Source organism: Brachyhypopomus gauderio, chromosome 1, assembly GCF_052324685.1.
Source record: "Brachyhypopomus gauderio isolate BG-103 chromosome 1, BGAUD_0.2, whole genome shotgun sequence".
Taxonomy (NCBI): domain Eukaryota; kingdom Metazoa; phylum Chordata; class Actinopteri; order Gymnotiformes; family Hypopomidae; genus Brachyhypopomus; species Brachyhypopomus gauderio.
In genome coordinates, this window is record NC_135211.1 from 8,328,251 (window position 1) to 8,346,770 (window position 18,520).

At 40.8% G+C, this 18,520-nt stretch overlaps 1 protein-coding gene across 1 annotated transcript; it reads left to right on the top strand.

Annotated features, from left to right (window-relative positions):
- Positions 1–724: 724 nt before the first annotated feature.
- On the top strand, positions 725–5,278 carry hnrnpa1a (heterogeneous nuclear ribonucleoprotein A1a). Its single transcript, XM_076979637.1, has 11 exons — positions 725–857; positions 2,312–2,428; positions 2,545–2,691; positions 2,795–3,005; positions 3,097–3,189; positions 3,351–3,404; positions 3,490–3,558; positions 3,732–3,881; positions 3,996–4,121; positions 4,328–4,398; positions 4,868–5,278. The coding sequence occupies exons 1-10, from the start codon at positions 846–848 to the stop codon at positions 4,387–4,389; spliced, it is 1,041 nt and encodes a 346-aa protein (XP_076835752.1). The 5' UTR covers positions 725–845; the 3' UTR covers positions 4,390–4,398; positions 4,868–5,278.
- Positions 5,279–18,520: the final 13,242 nt, after the last annotated feature.

Consider the following 18,520-nt stretch of genomic DNA (forward strand, 5'->3'; position numbering starts at 1 on the left):
TTTTTTATCACATCGATTCAGTCAGACAGCTATTTGTTGTGAAACAAAATAGTTACATTTTCAAGTAGCCTACTTTAGCACTTTTCAAACCTGGAACACAATGCAACATTAATTTTCGTCAGGTAAATGTTCCTTCCCCTGTTTTTGAGGGGTGTTTCTTTATACTACCACATATCGTTTCGGACAACACTGCAAAGAATGTTTCCACGGCCCGTATGTCAAGCATGTGCTCCACACATCTGACCAATCACACGCAGCTTTCAGTTAATAATGTGGGAAAACACTGAAAAAAAAGTTATCTCCACTTTTTTTGTGGAAACGGCCGACAATTGGCCAAGCTGTATTGCGTTCTATTTTGGTGCTATTTTGTGATAATTTATTAATTGGTTATAATAAAAGTTTTATTTATAAAGCATTGTTATGCAACATTTTTACTCATCACAAGTGCTTAACAATGTCAATAATGAAACAAAATGTTATAAAATTAGGTTTAAGCTATTAATTAATTAATAATGTAAAAAATATATATGGGGAGCCGTTTGAGAGCCGAAAAGAGCCGGCTCTCCACAGAAGAGCCATTAGAGCCGCATCTCAAAATAGAGCCGAAAATCCCATCACTAGTATGTTACTCATACTAAAGTGCTTTTCATTTCCGACTGGAAAGGCGGTACTTCCGGAACCGCTGTGCTTTTTGACCAATCATTTTTGCATGAACAGAAAACACACCAATCACAGGACCCACGACATAAGCGTCACGTAGGCCGTGACGTTTTAACCGTCGTTACAGGACTGCGCTGTTGCTCTCGTTTAGCGAGGTCTGTGGTTTACTGCAGCAGCACGTCGCCATGTCTAAAGAGGTAAAATTACAACAAAAAAGCGTCAAAACCATTTAATAACACGTTAGTGATTTTGGTTTTTTTTTTAGCTCTTGTTGGGTTATTTACGGTTTACTAACCGTATTACTGATAAAGAATCCGTTCATCCATTTTGTCTATCTATATAGAAATAGCTACCTTGTTAGCCAGTTAGCTTTTTATTATAGTCTGCTTATTGCTAGTGTGAGCAATAGTTTGTTTAATTGGTGACTCTTTGTCCTCTGTCCAACAAAACGAAGTATTATTTCGCTACAAAATTAAAACAGTGCAAGACAATCGTTCACGTCCTCGTATTCTTTTATTCGGTCTGCATAGACCCGTGTAGTTCCGCCATTTTATATCCTGCGACCAGACCGTGTTTGTCTGTTTTTGTAAAGCGAGGATATGTAGCCATTTCGCTAAACGTCAGTTCGAAGTAGGCGGTGCTATTAAAATGTTTCACGGCACTATGTTCCAGAGTTTCATGCTTCCGTTACGCATTAATGCTTTCAGTAAGCACTAATACAATATTTTATTAAGCTTTTAGAAAGCAATTTGGGAGCCCCCTCACCCCTTCAGTGCGTGCGAGCTACGGTGGCCAGTCCGGGTTGTCTGCTCCTTTTCTGCCTGGACGGACCCTATTTGATATTCTTTTGTTATTTTGTTTTTAAGCGTGTCACTTGGTCGCATAGCTAACCTTGGTAATTATATGTAAAAACAAACGGCTACCTTGTATTTGGTTCATTGGTTTAACCCGTCGCAGAACCTTACCCCCCTTATGCCCTACGGCGTTTGTAACCGTATGAAAATACAGTAAAGAAAAATAATTTCATATCTTTTCAAAGAACAGAAGAGGTTAATTTTATGTCATCTGTGCCACATGCTAGGCTCAAATACAGAAATGTGTGTCAAGTTTGGCGAGCTGTTTGCAAGCTAGTTAGGTAGTTAGTTTTCATTTTCCTATGTAAATGTTGTGTTGTGTCCCCGTTGGCCTATATATCTATATGGAAACTACATTTCATGGGTTTAGACAAAATTGTATGATTTTGTAAGTGTACTTGATGTTGGGCAGGGTACCCCCACATCACACTGCAGGATTATTTAAAGGGGTTTAGCTGTAGCCCCCTCACACTCGATGAAGAGAAGCACTTTGTTTGCTATAATCCAAGGGGTAGTGGGCCTTAGCTTCTTTGTCCCTATTTATCCTAATAAACTCATGTATTTGAGATGGGCCTAAGAAACAGTGGCGTATCCTCTAAAACACCCCTGCAGTGAAGGCTGCAGCTGCACTGAAATGGTAAATGAAGGCCTTTGGAAGAAGGGGGGGGGGTCAGGGAACGCGTTTACTAGAGAAAATAGATGGACCCTGTATCTGTGACTTGGAGAAAGGTTAGAATGACAGTGGGGTTTTGTTTGTTTTTTATTTCAGTAAAACAACTAACGTTTTTTGTGTTTAGACTCCTCGTGAACCAGAGCAACTCCGCAAGCTCTTTATTGGGGGGCTGAGCTTTGAGACGACAGACGAGAGTCTCCGGGCCCATTTTGAACAATGGGGCACCCTAACGGACTGTGTGGTATGTTCATTATTTTAAAAGATCTGTAATGCTTGAAATTCTGTTGTGCATGCCCCTTTTTCTCAAGTGACTCCTGATGCTTTTTAGTGTTAAAACAAACCATCTTTGTTTCATAGGTGATGAGGGATTCCAACACAAAAAGATCAAGAGGATTCGGTTTTGTTACATACAGTTCTGTTGGTGAAGTCGATGCAGCTATGGATGCTCGTCCACACAAAGTGGACGGGCGAGCTGTTGAACCCAAGAGGGCAGTGTCTCGAGAGGTATGCTGTTTAGTTAAATTTGCTGAATTTTTCATGTCTAGCCTATGTATGTTTATCTATTAAAAGCAATTTGTTTTTTTTCTCTTTTCCCCTTTTAACAAAGGATTCATGCAAGCCAGGTGCTCACTCAACTGTTAAGAAGATATTTGTGGGTGGAATAAAGGAAGACACTGATGAAGAACACTTGCGTGAGTACTTCAGCCAGTTTGGAAAAATTGAGGAAGTCAACATCATGACTGAGAAGAACAGTGACAAGAGGAGGGGATTTGCCTTCATTACATTTGATGACCATGACGCTGTGGACCGGATAGTCAGTAAGTGACCACTTGCGTTACTCTTAAGAGGTGAAACACTTGGCCAGATGTGCGCATCACATGTAATCATGTGTATTGCTTTTCCCTCCAGTCCAGAAGTACCATACAGTGAATGGTCACAACTGTGAAGTCAGGAAAGCACTTTCCAGAGAAGAAATGAACAGGGTCTCAATGAACCAAAGGGGTAAGTGAGAGTGCTATAAGAAATGAAAGGTTTGTTAAATTAATCTTGCAGAACTGAGGGTCTATTTTACGTAGAGCTGCATCTTAAGGGATCGACTGTAGTTTGTCTCTTAACTATGTTTTTGTGTCATAACTATGGCTTTTAAAATGAATTTGTCTTAGGTGGCCGCGGAGGTGGTGGTGGAAACTTTGGTGGCAGAGGTGGTGGATATGGAGGTATGGACTTATGTTGCAGAACTATTCAATGTACGTGAACTCTGGTCATTCCATTTGCATTCATTGACACCAAGTCTTGAAACAGGTGGATATGGAGGTGGTCGAGGAGGATATGGTGGTGGAGATGGATATGGCAATGGCTATGGAGGAAATGGTATGAGAGCATTACACGTGACCCAGACATTCTCTTATCTCTCTCCCAGTGCTAATCTATCTGATAGTGTCCCGTGTACTTTATTAATAACATGCATTAAAGGCGAATAATTGAAACCACTCCTTCCACAGTAAATAGAGGTTCTAAGGTTTCTTCTTTCAAACCTTCCACAGGTGGCTATGGCGGTGGCGGTCCAGGATATGGTGGTAACCGTGGTTATGGAGGTGGCGGCGGCGGTGGCTATGGCAACCAGGGTGGTGGAGGCTATGGAGGTGGAGGTTATGACAACTACAATGGTGGTGGAGGAGGAAACTTTGGAGGAGGTTGGTAATTTGTGACTTGATGACCAATATTGTAGGGAGACTTAAGAGGATGAGTCTGGAGTCTGAGTGTCTTTTGAGAAACCACAATATAAACAATGGTGTTGACTATTGCAGGCAACTTTGGAGGTGGTGGTGACTATAATGACTTTGGCAACTACAACAACCAGTCATCCTCAAACTACGGCCCGATGAAAGGAGGGAACTACGGTGGTGGCAGGAGTGGTGGAGGCCCATATGGTGGTGAGTATATTTTATTTATACAAGCCTTGTCCTTGAATATATATATTTTAAAGGTTCACCACTACTTTTTAAAGATAAACTCAGGCCTGTGCAGTCTAATATTTAATAGCCATACTTTATATATAACCTGACTTGGTGTGTTTGGATGAGTTGAATCCGTTGCATTTTGGCTGTTGCTTTTCAACCTCAAGTCATGTTCTTTGTAGGTGGTTATGGCGGTGGCTCTGGTGGTGGCTACGGAGGTGGATCAGGTGGAAGGAGGTTCTAGATTTTCAAGGTAAGCATTGGCCCAGTCAGTGCTGGGGTCTAGTTGTCACTGACGCCTGGCTCATCCATGCATTAGATCACCCAACGTTCATTAGACTTGTTTACATTTCGACATGTCTTTTTAACCTGTAGAATCTATGGTTGACCATACTTGCATTTGAGTATTTGAAGTGGACCGTAAATGTTACAATTGAGTTCTCAGTAAGTATGGGGGATCCAGCAGCAAACCTTCAACTCTCACCATGCTAAGATCCAATCTCACCAGCGGAGAGCCAATTTGAGCAGAGTTTGAAACATCCACGTCGTGGCATGTGCGAAATCCTCTTCATACCCTTTACCCTGCAGTGTCGCATCTTAGCTGACCTGAAGGTTTGCTTCTGTGGTACTGCTTATCATTCCCCTGCAGTGTAGCTATTGATGGAGAAAGGCAAAGAAAGGTGCAAAGTGTAACTGAATGTATGTTCCATATTGTTCAACAGGCCACAGTACTTAGGAGAGGAGAGCCAGAGAGAGAGGACAGGGAAAGGAGAGAATGAAGGAAGCAGGTTTACACCTAGATCTGCCCAGCCGAGCAGCGTGGTGGCTATATTAACGTCTGCCACGCGAAGAAACGTGTATAATAGGGGAGGAAAATCATGTGGGGAGGTTGGGTGGACTGTGGGGTGTTTTGGGGAGGCATGTGAGGTCCAACAATGTTTGTCAAAAGTACTCTTGTCCTCGAGGACACTTATTAGTTTGTAGCTTTCCCTTGTGTCTATGAAGTGTAAATCATTCCAATGAGGTTTTTAGGCAGGATTTTTTTTCTTTGTGTTTTGCAACCTTAGGGGTTTTTTATGTAAACTGCCACCAATCAAGACAAAATAAACAGCTCTTGGTTTTTTTTTATTTAACTGTGTTCCTTAGCGTTTTACTTGGTGAAATAGTGAGTCTCAGTACTGGCTACTTTTGAAATAATGGCGTTTCACTTCGGTGTACACTTTTTTTTTTTCCTTTTGTCAACCTACTCTTAATGGTAAAGTTGTAGGTGGGGAGGTTGTCAGATTTTTGCAGCCTTTGGTGAGTTCAGGTCAAATCTATATGAAAATTGCTTTTCAGAAAGATTACATAACTGTGAAAATTGCTGTTAATTTTGCATTTGAGTATAGTACTCGATTACTCTGAAACAATGAGATGTTTACCAGTTTGCTTTTGTTTAGGTTTAACTTCAGATTTTGTTGCCAGTGCTGAGACTTGTAGCCATCTCATGAACAAACACATTTGAGTTTGGTTCCCCTTGCCAGCGGGAGGCAAGCTCACAATCAGACTATCCAATGAGGTACCAGCTGAGATTCTAGCCAACGGAAGGAGCCAGCTTAAAGCCTAGCCAATGAGAAGAGATCGCTGGTGAGCAGTCCATCCAGAGGCTAGCCATTGGAAAGAGCCAGCTGAGAGGCTAGCTAATGGAAATCGCCAGCTAAGGGAGAAAAGTAGCACGATCTTCGCTGGGAGCAGGTGAAGCAGGGGACAGCAGTCTTATTGAGAAAATACTTGCTCATGTAAGACTAGCAAGAGACAGCTACCGAAGTGAGGTATTTTACGTACCAGACTGGTAGGTAAGAGGCAAATGTGAGTTCTTTTTATGTGAATATTTTTTTAAATTGGGTAACAGTTTGGCTATTCATGGTTGGTCAAATTACACTGCAGACGTAATACCAGTTGTTAATGGTTTATCTTTGTTGGAGTAGTAATGTATTTGTTGGTGGTGCATGAGACACCTATGACTAGAACTGCATATCGCACTGAGTAGAACATTCTGAAATTTTCTCAGTTTTTTTTCTAAATTATATTTTCCTTGTTTAACAGATAACTGAACGGGTGGATTTGTTAATCCTCAGTGTGAACAGGTCATGCAAGCTCCAGTATGCCCAAATGGTTTCCATGTGAAGGTCAGTGATGCCTTTCTCAGTTATGCCTAACCCCTTTGCAATAATCATAAACAAATTGCCTTGGGTTGTCTTTCATTCGTTGGGGTTAGCCGTTCTGAATACTATAGTAATGGCTGAGTTCAGCTGTTGAAGTGATGGGCCACTCTGGTTTAGGATTTATTTTTCCAGTTTTGTACAAGTGCTGAATATAACACCCACTCTTTATTGTCCTGGTCCTCAATTAGCCTCAGTCTGCATTGATGGAGTAGAATACAATAAAGGCCATCTTGGTCCCATCAGCTCTCTCTATCAGATGACTGTGGTGCCAGTAAGAATTTCAAGTCCTGGGGCCTCATGTACAAAGACTTGCGTGGATTTCTTACTAAAAATTGGCATACGTACAAATCCAGAAATTGGCGTACGCATTAAAAAATCCGGATGTATCAAACTGTGCGTACGCCGGAATCCACGCACATTTCTTTTGTACATCCCAATCAACGTGGAATTGAGCACACATGGTGACACGACCCCCTATAAATATGCAAATTCATTTAAATTTGCCCTGCACCGGAGAAGTTTGCTCTCTGATCCATCACAAACCATGTCTAAACGGGGGAAAAAAGAGGAACTTCACCGAATGTGAAAGTAGAGACGCTCCTGAATGAGGTAGAGGTGCGGAAAAAATGTTTGTTTGGCACGTTGTGGCATTACGGCAAAGCGCAAAAGGTCTGAGTGGGATAGCGTGTGTGAAGCTTTAAATGTTGTGGGGTCAGAATAATGCACACTGGCAGAATAATATAATGCACCTAAAAATATCAGTGATGCGCTCACTAGCATCAGCGACTCAGTAAAAGAATTGGTTAAAATTTGCGCTGCGCATTAATTTGTCCTCACTCTGGGTCCACTGGTTGCTCCACCACCTCTAACAATGGCACGGCATACCTGTGCACAACATTGTGCAGGACCCCACATGCCAGCGCCACCGGCTTTTCAGCTGTCCAATCGCCCTCTTCACGACTGACCGGGTGCGAGAATGGAGAGAATTGTATCTCCGCTCCCGGTCAGTCTGTGGATTACAAAGGGTCATCAGCCACGTCTTAAGCACGTAGCTGCTGTTTCCTAAGTAATTTAACAATTACCCATGTTTAAAATGAATTATTCTAAGCTGGAAATGTCAAATGCTTTTATTTAAATGCTTACATTTTGTTGCTTACCAAGTAGCCACCCGTCACACACTCTGCTAGCTTGTAATCTTATCCCAACTATGCAGTTTGTAAGGATGTACTAATCATTGGGTTGATCCAGGCCAACGTGCCACTACATTAGTAAGTTTTTACATCACAGATTATTTGCACGTTTATGGAATTAAAGTGCTTTTTATTCACATAAGCAAATTCCTCCTCAAATGGTGCCTTCATAGAAATGTGTGTGCAGTCGATCGCTCCGATTATTTATATATATATTTATATATATATATATATATATATATATATATATATTATTAGGGTTGCATTATCGCTGCAAATTGCGCTTTAATGTTTGCCTGGTCAACCGCTTCTTAATGCGAACTTTATATAACTAGCTGACATGCAGATGATCCCATCCAAAACAGCTGGCATGGCCCGGCTCAAAGATGACTGGGACGTCCCCGACCGGTCTGCCAGTTCGCTTTGCAACGAGCCAGTTGCCAGGAAGCCGAGTGTTGTCGCTGGCAATGCGCGCGTTTCTCTCTCCAAAACTGGACCCAACTCAACACAAGAGGACAGTTCTTGGAAATCTGAAATGGTTTATAAGCCAGTCATCATCATGGGCTACAGAATCATAATGGTCATGGAAAACGCGCTCTCGGCGAATTCGGCCATTAGCGATATCTTCCAGTAATGCCAACGCTGCCATCTCCCAAGAACTCCAGCGCAACATTTAATGCATGTTTATATAATCTAGGCTAAGTGGAATGTTGAATGATTGATTGATTATTTCAGTAAGGCAGTGAAATTGTCTGATTAATTTACTGTTTAATTTTCTGATTAATTTACTTTATTTTACCCAGTAAGGGCTTAATACAATGTGTGCGTGAAGGATATCTTAATAGTTGTAATTTCAATGCATCACCTCTAAGTGTCGCTAATTGACGAAAACACATTAGAAACATTCGTACGCCAGAGGTGAAGGTGTCGTAGGTTTACACACTTTCTCACGTTCAAATCACATTTCGTACATCTGACCGTTTGCGTGAAACATAGCATATGCAATGTTTTTGTGCATACGCACCGTTCGTACATGAGGCCCCAGGTGTTGGAACCGGAGTTATCTTACACAGTACCTTAGTTGGTTGAGGTGTGCACTCCTGCCAGTTTTCCAGACAATAGACGTTTGCAAATCAAGATTGTATATTTATTTTACTGAATGTTTTAAACCATTCCATAACCAGTGCTTTTAGTCAATCATGTATATATTATCTCGTTGTCTGATACTTGACATCTTTCTTGTTTCAGGCGTTTTCAGTTCTGGACCAAATGTCTGCTGGTGGATGATTTCATATTTTGTTTAATGTTCAATTAAAAAATATATATATATATTTTTTTATTAAAGTTTTAAGATATTGAATCATTTTAGTCAAATCATGATGTTTGAGGGAAAAGAATTTTGTATCCTTTCGCATTTGACGATTTCCCCAAGTCAAGCTATGGGTGGAATTTTGTCCCACTCTTGTCTATCTACCATGCTGAAGAGTTAGGGGCTCTATAAAATGGTACATCTTTGTTCAAAGATGATATTCAGTTCTCAATCTCAAGGGCTGTACTAACATGAGAATATTCTTGCTTTTTCAGCATTAGCATATTTGTCTGTAAGAGTGTGAGTAAAAATGTAGCCGGTTCCCCCTTCCCTTGTATACTTGTCCAGATAAGTGAGCTTTTAAGAGGGAAGGCTGGCAGGACAACTTGTTTCAGCATCTTCAGTTTTATGGAGCAGGTGTTTTAAAGTACTATACAGTTTAACTTTAAGCTTTTAAAAACCCAGTGATTTAATCAACATTAATGACGCTTATTTGGAAAAGTCTTGGTGATATTGAAGATGGGACTTTTGAGCACACAGTAATAACCAAATTGTATTTGTTAAAGCACTGAGTGCAAAAATTATTTTGCAACACTGGTTATTATCCAAGAAATCATGTAGCAGGGTTCCGTGTGATAACTGCCTCATCAGCCATTTTATGAACAACCTTTTATTATTGTATTACAACTAAGGTTGCCACCTACACTACCGTTCAAAAGTTTGGGGTCACCTAGACAATTTTGTGTTTTCCCTGAAATCTCATACTTTTATTTATCAAATGAGTTGCAAAATGAAAAGAAATATAGTCCAGACATTGACAAGGTAGAAATAATGTTTTTTTTTTTTTATTTGAAATAAATTTCTACTTTAAACTTTGCTTTTGTCAAAGAATGCTCCCTTAGCAGCAATTACAGCATTGCAGACCTTTGGCATTCTAGCTGTTAATTTGCTGAGGTAATCTGGAGAAATTTCACCCCATGCTTCCAGAAGCCGCTCCCACAAGTTTGATTGGGTTAATGGGCACTTTTTTCGTACCATACGGTCAAGCTGCTCCCACAACAGCTCAATGGGGTTGAGATCTGGTGACTGCGCTGGCCACTCAATTACCGATAAAACACCAGCTGCCTGCTTCTTCTCTAAATAGTTTGTGCATAATTTGGTGGTGTGCTTTGAGTCATTGTCCTGTTGCAGGATAAAATTGGCTCCAATCAAGCGCTGTCCACAGGGTATGGCATGGTGTTGCAAAATGGAGTGATAGCCTTCCTTATTCAAAATCCCTTTTACCTTGTTCAAATCTCCCACTTTACCAGCACCAAAGCAACCCCAGACCATCACATTACCTCCACCATGTCAGGCACTCTTCCAGCATCTTTTCAGTTGTTCTGCGTCTCACAAATGTTCGTCTGTGTGATCCAAACACCTCAAACTTTGATTCAACTGTCCATAACACTTTTTTTCCAATCTACCTCTGTCCAATGTCTGTGTTCTTTTGCCCATATTAATCTTTTTCTTTTATTAGCCAGATATGGCTTTTTCTTTGCCACTCTGCCCTGAAGGCCAGCATCCCGGAGTCACCTCTTCACTGTAGATGTTGGCATTTTGCGGGTACTATTTAACGAAGCTGCCAGTTGAGGACCTGTGAGGCGTCGATTTCTCAAACTGGAGACTCTAATGTACTTGTCTTCTTGCTCAGTTGTGCAGCAGGGCCTTCCACTTCTCCTTCTACTCTGGTTAGAGCCTGTCTGTGCTCTTCTCTGAAGGGAGTAGTACACACCATTGTAGGAAATCTTCAGTTTCTTGGCAATGTCTCGCATGGAATAGACTGTCGAGTTTCAATTGAAAGTTGTTTTTTCTGGCCATTTTGTGAGTTTAATCGAACCAACAATTGTAATGCGGCAGCGGCGGTGAATGTAAAATGTTACCGGAGGGGTTTAAACACAGAGAAGAAAAAAAAACGGATTTAAAGTGCAGAAACGGTCTGAATCGAGGTTTGAAATAACCTAGTTTTATTTGCGGGGACCGAATATTAAAAAGAAGAAAAACCGGGACAGGCACGTGAAAACCGGGACAGGTGGCAACACTAATTACAACTTGTAGGTTGTTGAGCTAACAGGTGGAGTTGGAGCAGGTCACAAATTCTGTCCAGACACGATGAAATGCCAGTGGACAGTTGTAAATGCATAAAGTATGGCTCTGTTCAAAATAGACTACTACATACTGTATACTGCATACTGGACTCAGTATATACTGGATACTGCATACTGGTCCTCGTAGTTGTATGCAGTACAGTTTCCAGTATGCGACAAAAGCAAAGCATACTACGGGGTCACGTGAACGTAGCATTGCATGATGGGATGCAGTACACCATGAAGATAGCTCTGTTCACATACTGGAATATTTTACGGAAGTAGTAGGTCATCCGGGTATGTTTCGCGTACTGGAAAATTTCATTTTGGTCACATACTGCATACGGCATACTGATTTGGGGCTCGATCAGTACGCCAGTAGTATGTAGTAGGCTATTTCGAACACAGACTATGTTTTGAATAATCTGCCACGCAGTCAAGAGGTCATTAAATGGTGGCAGGTTCTCAGGAAGATTACTAACTTTACATATGCGGTTTATGACGAGCTCGCTCTCCATCTCTACATGTGTTGTTCAAAAGTGCCAATCCCAAAGACTCGATGGTGCCTCACGACACACAAATCAAACGGCTAGAGGAAAATCCCAACTCTGCTAACGCTAGTAGCTGGGTGATCAGGAGGGCGAGAAGGGCAGTCGCTCAGTTGTAACTGCTGCATCCCAAGTGAACTGCCAGTTGTCGTGCTATAAATCCATAAAATTGGTGTTTGCGTTTAAAAATGACCAACAAACGCGAAACATTTTAAATAGCCTGTCTGACGTATTAACTGACGTATTAACCGCAGTTTCTCGGTTGAAATTAGCTCAGTCCTCGACAAGTCGTCTCTGTGAAACCTGGTAAAGAGCATCTGCGTGCAGTAGCAATTCTAGTAATTTATAAAAGAGGTGGCCAAGGCCACTTCAGGAGGTAGCTACAAGTCAATAAAAACAGACAAATGTGCAAGCTTGAGTTTGCAAAAAAAAAATCTATTGTCAGAACTGCAGAAATAGTAACCAGACAAATAAGAATAACGTTCCCTGCAGACACGAGGCTTGTTCGAGATGAGCTGCGCCTCGGTGCCAGTAGCTACAGTTAATAATAATACATTTTATTTACTGATGGCGCCTTTCATGGCACTCGAGGACACCTTACAACAGTTAATAAATTTAAAATCAGACAAACAGATCTACATATATTCAATTACTTTCAGCCAGATAAAATATAAGACATACAGGGAGAAGTGAAAATGAGGAGTCAGGAGTATGCTAAAGTGAATAGGTGGGTTTTAAGCCGAGATTTGAAGGTAGATAGACAGTCGATATTGTGGATTTGAGTAGGAAGGGTATTCCAAAGTAATGGGGCAGAGTAGCTAAAAGCTCTAGCTCCCACAGTAGACAATCGGACTGGAGGGAGAGTGAGCTGGCCGGCTGAAGAGGATCGGAGGGTAGAGGGAGCAAGTCCATGTAGAGCTTTGAATGAAGTTAGTAAGATTTTATACTGGATCCGGTAGTTAACAGGGAGCCAGTGAAGCTCTTTAAGGACAGGGTGATATGTTCAGAGATAGGAGACCTGGAGATAATCCTAGCTGCTGAATTTTGAACTAACTGGAGTTTGTGGACATATTTCTGAGGTAGGCCATAAAGAATAGAATTACAATAGTCTAGTCTCGATGTTACTAATGCATGGACCAGAATAACTGTACAGGATTGACTAAGAAATAGACGCAGTCTGTTAATGTTCCTGTTACGTCCCGGTCTAGGCTACGGGGTATAACGGCAACGAAGACGAACTCGGGGAAATATGCGGAAGTAAATGGGGGTTGTATTTACATATGTGCATTTGTTATACAGTGGAGGGTTGATTTCTCAGGAACCGACAGTGCTCAAAATAACACAATAATCCAACAACCAACAAAAAACACAAAACTGCAAATAAGAGCGTCGTGTTCCCTACTCACCCAAACCACAACCAAACCATATGTTACGTACAATAATTACAAGACGTGGGCTTTATACAGCTATATATATATATATATATATATATATATATATAATATATATATAATATGTACATGTATGTTTAACCAACAACCAGGGACAAGTTAGGGACGAAAGAGTGCGGCGGCATCCCAAGGACGACAGCGGAGCAGCAGGAAAACAACAACAACAACACAAGGCACGCAGGGCCGTAACAGTTCCTAAGATGAAAGTAGGCTGAACGTGTAATATTGGAGATGTGTGTTTTGAAGGAAAGATGGCTATCAAAAACAACTCCCAGACTTGTAACCTTGGAGGATGGAGAGACAGCGCAATGATCAAAATTCAAAGTGAAAGATTGAATTTTTTCGAGAATGCTCTTAGTTCCTACTAGGAGAATTTCAGTTTTATTGGCGTTTAATTGTAGAACATTTTCAGAGAACCATTCTTTTGCTTTGTCTAAACAGTTTACCAGGGAGGAGGGTGGGAGAGTATCATTGGGTTTGGTGGAGAGGTAAAGCTGGGTGTCGTCAGCATAACAGTGAAAATGTATTTTGAATTTCCTAAATATTTGGCCAATTGGGAGAAGATAGATTATGAATAGGAGAGGTCCGAGAACAGAGCCCTGCGGAATGCCACAAGTGACTTTGGATAGAGACGACTGGTAATTCTTGAGGCGGATGAACTGGGAACTATCACTAATGTAGGAAGAGAACCACTTAAGCACTGTATCGGTGAGCCCAATGGATTTTAGGCGATCAAGTAGGATTGGGTGAGAGATGGTGTCATTCGCAGCCTTGAGATCTAAGAGGATGAGAATCGTAAGCCGACCTGAATCAGCTGCCACTAGAAGATCGTTAGTTACTTTAAGGAGAGCAGTTTCTGTGCTGTGGAGAGGACGAAAACCAGATTGAAAGGTCTCATATAAGTTATTTTTGCTAAGGTAAGTATGAATCTGAGTATAGACAATGTTCTCTAGAATTTTTGAGATGAATGTTAAGCTTGAGATAGGCCGGAAATTATTAAAATCAGTCTGATCTAATCCAGGTTTCTTAAGTATTCGTGTAATCATGGCCAGTTTAAGAGGCAGGGACAGAACCAGTGGAAAGAGAAGACTGAATAATAGCAGTAATAGGTGCACATAGAGAGGATGAGCAGGCTTTGATAAGATTTGTTGGAAGGGGATCAAGAATGCAGGTTGTAGGCTTAGCTTTCTTAATAAGATGGGCTATTTCAATAGTTGTAGGGAGAGTAAAGGTAGAAAAGGAAGAAGAATAGCAATAGATCAGGAATGCATTTAGGGGTAGCATTAACTGAGTGGCGAGAGGTTATCTGTTGATGGATGTTTTGGATTTTAGTCAAAAAATGTCATAAACATATCGCATAGTTTAACAGAATGCAATTGAGTAGGTGATGTGACCGGTGGTTGGCGCATATTGTTTACAGAAGGGAAAAGAGCGCGGGTGTTGCCCTCAGAAGCCGTAAACAATGTCCGATAATGAACAGATTTTGCAGCAGAAATAGCCTCCTTGTAATGCATTAGGTGAAAACTATGAACAAACTGAATTCATTTAGTTTCTGGAATGTGTAGTGTGTGTGTGTGTAAGAGCGTGGGGCCTAGAGCTATGCAAGGGGATAGCTTAACTTTTTGGTAAATTTTATATTGTCATATTTCCAATTGTTTTTCAAACACCAGAAGTCACTGGAGCAGTGCACGACATGATCAATATTCTTTTATAAATAATATTGTTGCGCCTTTAATACATAAGAACGGTATCGCTGACCCATACGTTCCGTTTTCAGTGTAGTAGCCATTTCTGACGATTTACCCAGTGCTAACAAATATAGCCTTTGTTAATATATTCACATTCGCCATGACTTTGTCATTTATTCATCCGTATTAGTGTGTGAATTTAAATGCCATTCTCGTCATATTATATTCTGGTCTCTGTTTCTGCTAGTTGTCGCTGAACGTAAATGTCGGAATTAGTTTTTGTGTCCAACCAGGCTGTCAGTGCCAGAGACGCCACTCGAATCCTTATTTCTGCCGGAAAAAATATAAAATACTCGCTTATTTTGCTAAGTTACGTTTAGGCCTGTCACGATAAAAAAATTTTCATAACGATATATTGTCCCAGAAATTATTGCGATAAACGATAATATCGCAGTGGCTCCACCCGTGCGCGAGGGTGTTGCGCGCTGTCGATTCGCGAGGTCGTGCATCTCCAGAGTTGCAATCCCCCCCACCCGTCAGCAACTTTGGGCTTTGGGCTAGTTTAGGCTTCTGAGGGGCGGGTTTTACACTGACTTTGTGAGGGAAATTTTTGTAGGACCTGGCAACCCTGTGCACCTCAATTTATTTTACTTTGCGCACGCCGCACCTCAACGCAATGAACAAAGTCACAGGGTACCCGCGGGTCCTTAAAAAGTCTTAAAATGTCTTAAATTTAGTTTTCCATATTCAAGGCCTAAAAATGTCTTAAAATGTCTGGAATTTTATGAGGGGAGGCATTAAATTATTATAAGTGTGTTGTTCAGTTGTTCTGGCGCGATGTGAACTTTGCCGAATCTAGCGCTATTGCAGAAAAAAACCGCTCCAGGGTCCTAGTGCTAGATTCCTAGCGTTGGAGTATACGGCATCAACAACGTCAACATTTTTCGTTCGCCCCCCCCGTCAACGATGTGGAACACACCTGCATCCCCAGTAATAGTATTATTTTTTCTTGTGAGAGGTATTAAAAAGGTCTTAAAAGTCATTGAATTTGAGATTTAAAAATGTGCAGATACCCTGAGTCATGTTTGCAGGATTCATACACGTTTAAAAGGTGGAATTCAAGCACTTGTACGTCACTTTAAAGGTCGATTTCAATAATACCCAGCACGTTAAACTTAATTAAGTTAAATCTTTATATATATATATACTCAAAATAATTTGCTTTTTATCACATTATTTAATGGATGTTTATTTTCAAAACGCCCAATCTTAACGTCTTCACGTTCTCTCATGTTTCGTCCTTGAATTACAAGAGGCTCGTATTTGTTAACGTAATACAAGAGAACTGTTAAGCCAGACAGATATTTGTTGTGAAACGAACAAATTCCAGCACTTTTCAAACCTGAAACACAAAAGCAACATTAAAGTTCGTCAGGTAAATGTTCATTCCCCTGTTTTTGAGGGGTGTTTCTTATACTACCACATATCGTTTCGAACAACACTGCAAAGAAAAGCAAGTATAAACGCTTCCACCGTTCACGGAGGAGTCGCACGCTAAGGTCACTATAATAAACAACCACTAAATAATGTGATAAAAAGCTAATTGTTTCGAATCATTTCGAGTCCTATTAGCCTCGAATGCGTTCGCGAACACATCTCCACGTGTATGTGTGTGTGGAGGCACTGTTATTTACGCATGCGCTCTCCGTGTACTGCACTCATTTCCTAACCTGTAGATGTCGCTCTCTGATCACAGATTCGTCTTCGAGAGCAGCACTGGGTGCCTTTCTGAAATCTAACGTAGTTGCGGTTTACTCACATGTAAACAAATGTGCGCGGAAACCCAATGACCAATTATCGACATCAGCAAAAATGATCGCGGTAAAAAAAATTTATCGTATGATAAGTCGATAATGTAATTATCGCGACAGGCCTAGTTACGTTTATATCGGGAGTATTGAAAATGAGTGCAAAAGGGACTGCAAAGTACCAAAGTAAGAACGCACGAAGAGAACATAAGCAAGTCGACTTTTTTGGTAAAAATTTAATTTAGCTTATCTCCAGTGTTCCCAGGTGAGAAATGTAAGATTATCACACGACATAAAATTAACTTATTTTGAGGGAAGAAGTCTACTGATGCGCTGTAGTTACTCTAGTGTTGAGTAATGTCTAACAGGCACACAGCTTTGGGGCGGCAGTACGGAATGGATTCATCAGCAACCACACAGATGCCTTCAGGGTTCACAAAAAAACACCGACAGACAGTTGCGAATGTGTGATTACAACCACACATTCACGGAATGGTCAAATTATCGTATATTTGGCCTTTTGAGGATTATTGAGCGTACAGAGGGCAAAATTATCGTACACCTGGCAACACTGCTTCCCTCTCATACGCTTAATAACTTTCTTATGAAGCGGTGCCAGCCAGTTATGTGAAAGAAAAGTTTGTGGTGGCACCCAGGTTGACCAATCACATTTCAAACCACCCTCTGCGGCTTAATCACTGTCTGCAAATGCAGGTGTTACACCGAAATCTGTCACCGCTGAGACCATTGTTACGCATTCTGAGTCAGAGAAAACTGGAATGTCTGTGTATAAAATAAAATATTTTTGCCACGTCCCAATGAATATAAAAGTGTGTTTTTACATGGAAATATTATTATTTGAGTGATGTGATGTTGAACACGTAAAATAAATACTTAAAATGAATGCTTGTGGAACTGAAAGACAGGAAACTGCAACAGATGGAACAAATATAAATTACTCATTTTTAATTTTTTTAAAGAAACCTTTTAACAGTGTTGGGGTTGAGTCGATTCCTTTTCTTAGACGCCTTAGAAGCCTACCTAGCTTACAACTAGCTTAAAGCCTATAATAATAAGAATAATAAATAATAGCTGATCTAATCTATTTTATAACAGAACTTTAACCACTAAACTAATTAACCAATGCACACCTCTCACAACACCAACTTAAAACCCACAAAGGGCCGCAAGGCTCAAACTAGAGTTCTGCACCGGGTCGGGTACGGGCAAATAGATGCTGAAATGGGTGGGTTTTACACATAACGCAATTTTACGGGTGGGTATGCAGGCGGGTAAGTTAAATACGGGTGAGCCAAACGAGGATGAAGTTTCAGCATACATCAAACTCAAGCCACCTAAGGACGAATCGTTCGATGTTCTTTTGTGGTGGAAAGAACAGCAAGACGATTTCCCCAACCTGGCAACAACTGCCCGAAGTGTCCTCTCAATCCCCGCATCCAGCACTGCGAGTGAGAGATTTTTCCACCGCTGGTTTTGTGATCCAAGAACGCAGAACGCAGCTCAAACATGGGACTGTGGACGATATACTGTTCCTGCACAGTAACCTAGGATAGATTTGTGAACCTATGCAATTTTATTTAGTTGTTACACTGCATTTGTTCCCTCTCGTTTTGCATTGTGTTACGGCACCGGTTGGCTACATAAATTGTCTTTTGCGTTTTACCAGTTGCTACTTTTAGATAGGAATACTGTTCCTGCACAGCAACCTTAGATTTTATTTTGTGTTGTACTGAAGTTTTTTCAGAGGCGCATTAAAAAATAAAGTGCTCTATAGGAATACTTTCGATTTGTGTGATTTTTCCAGAGGTGGAATTGAGTAAAAGTATCATTACTTTGCCTAAAATCTACTCAGAGTAAGAGTAAAATTACCCATCTCAAAATTTACTCGAGTAAAAGTACAAAATTACTTCATTTAAAATGTAATTTGAGTAAAAGTTACTTAGTTACTTTCAGTTATTTAATGCATGGATGAATCATGAACCAAATTCAGCACAAGTTGTTTTAATCGATTTCAAAGTGTATTTAAGTGC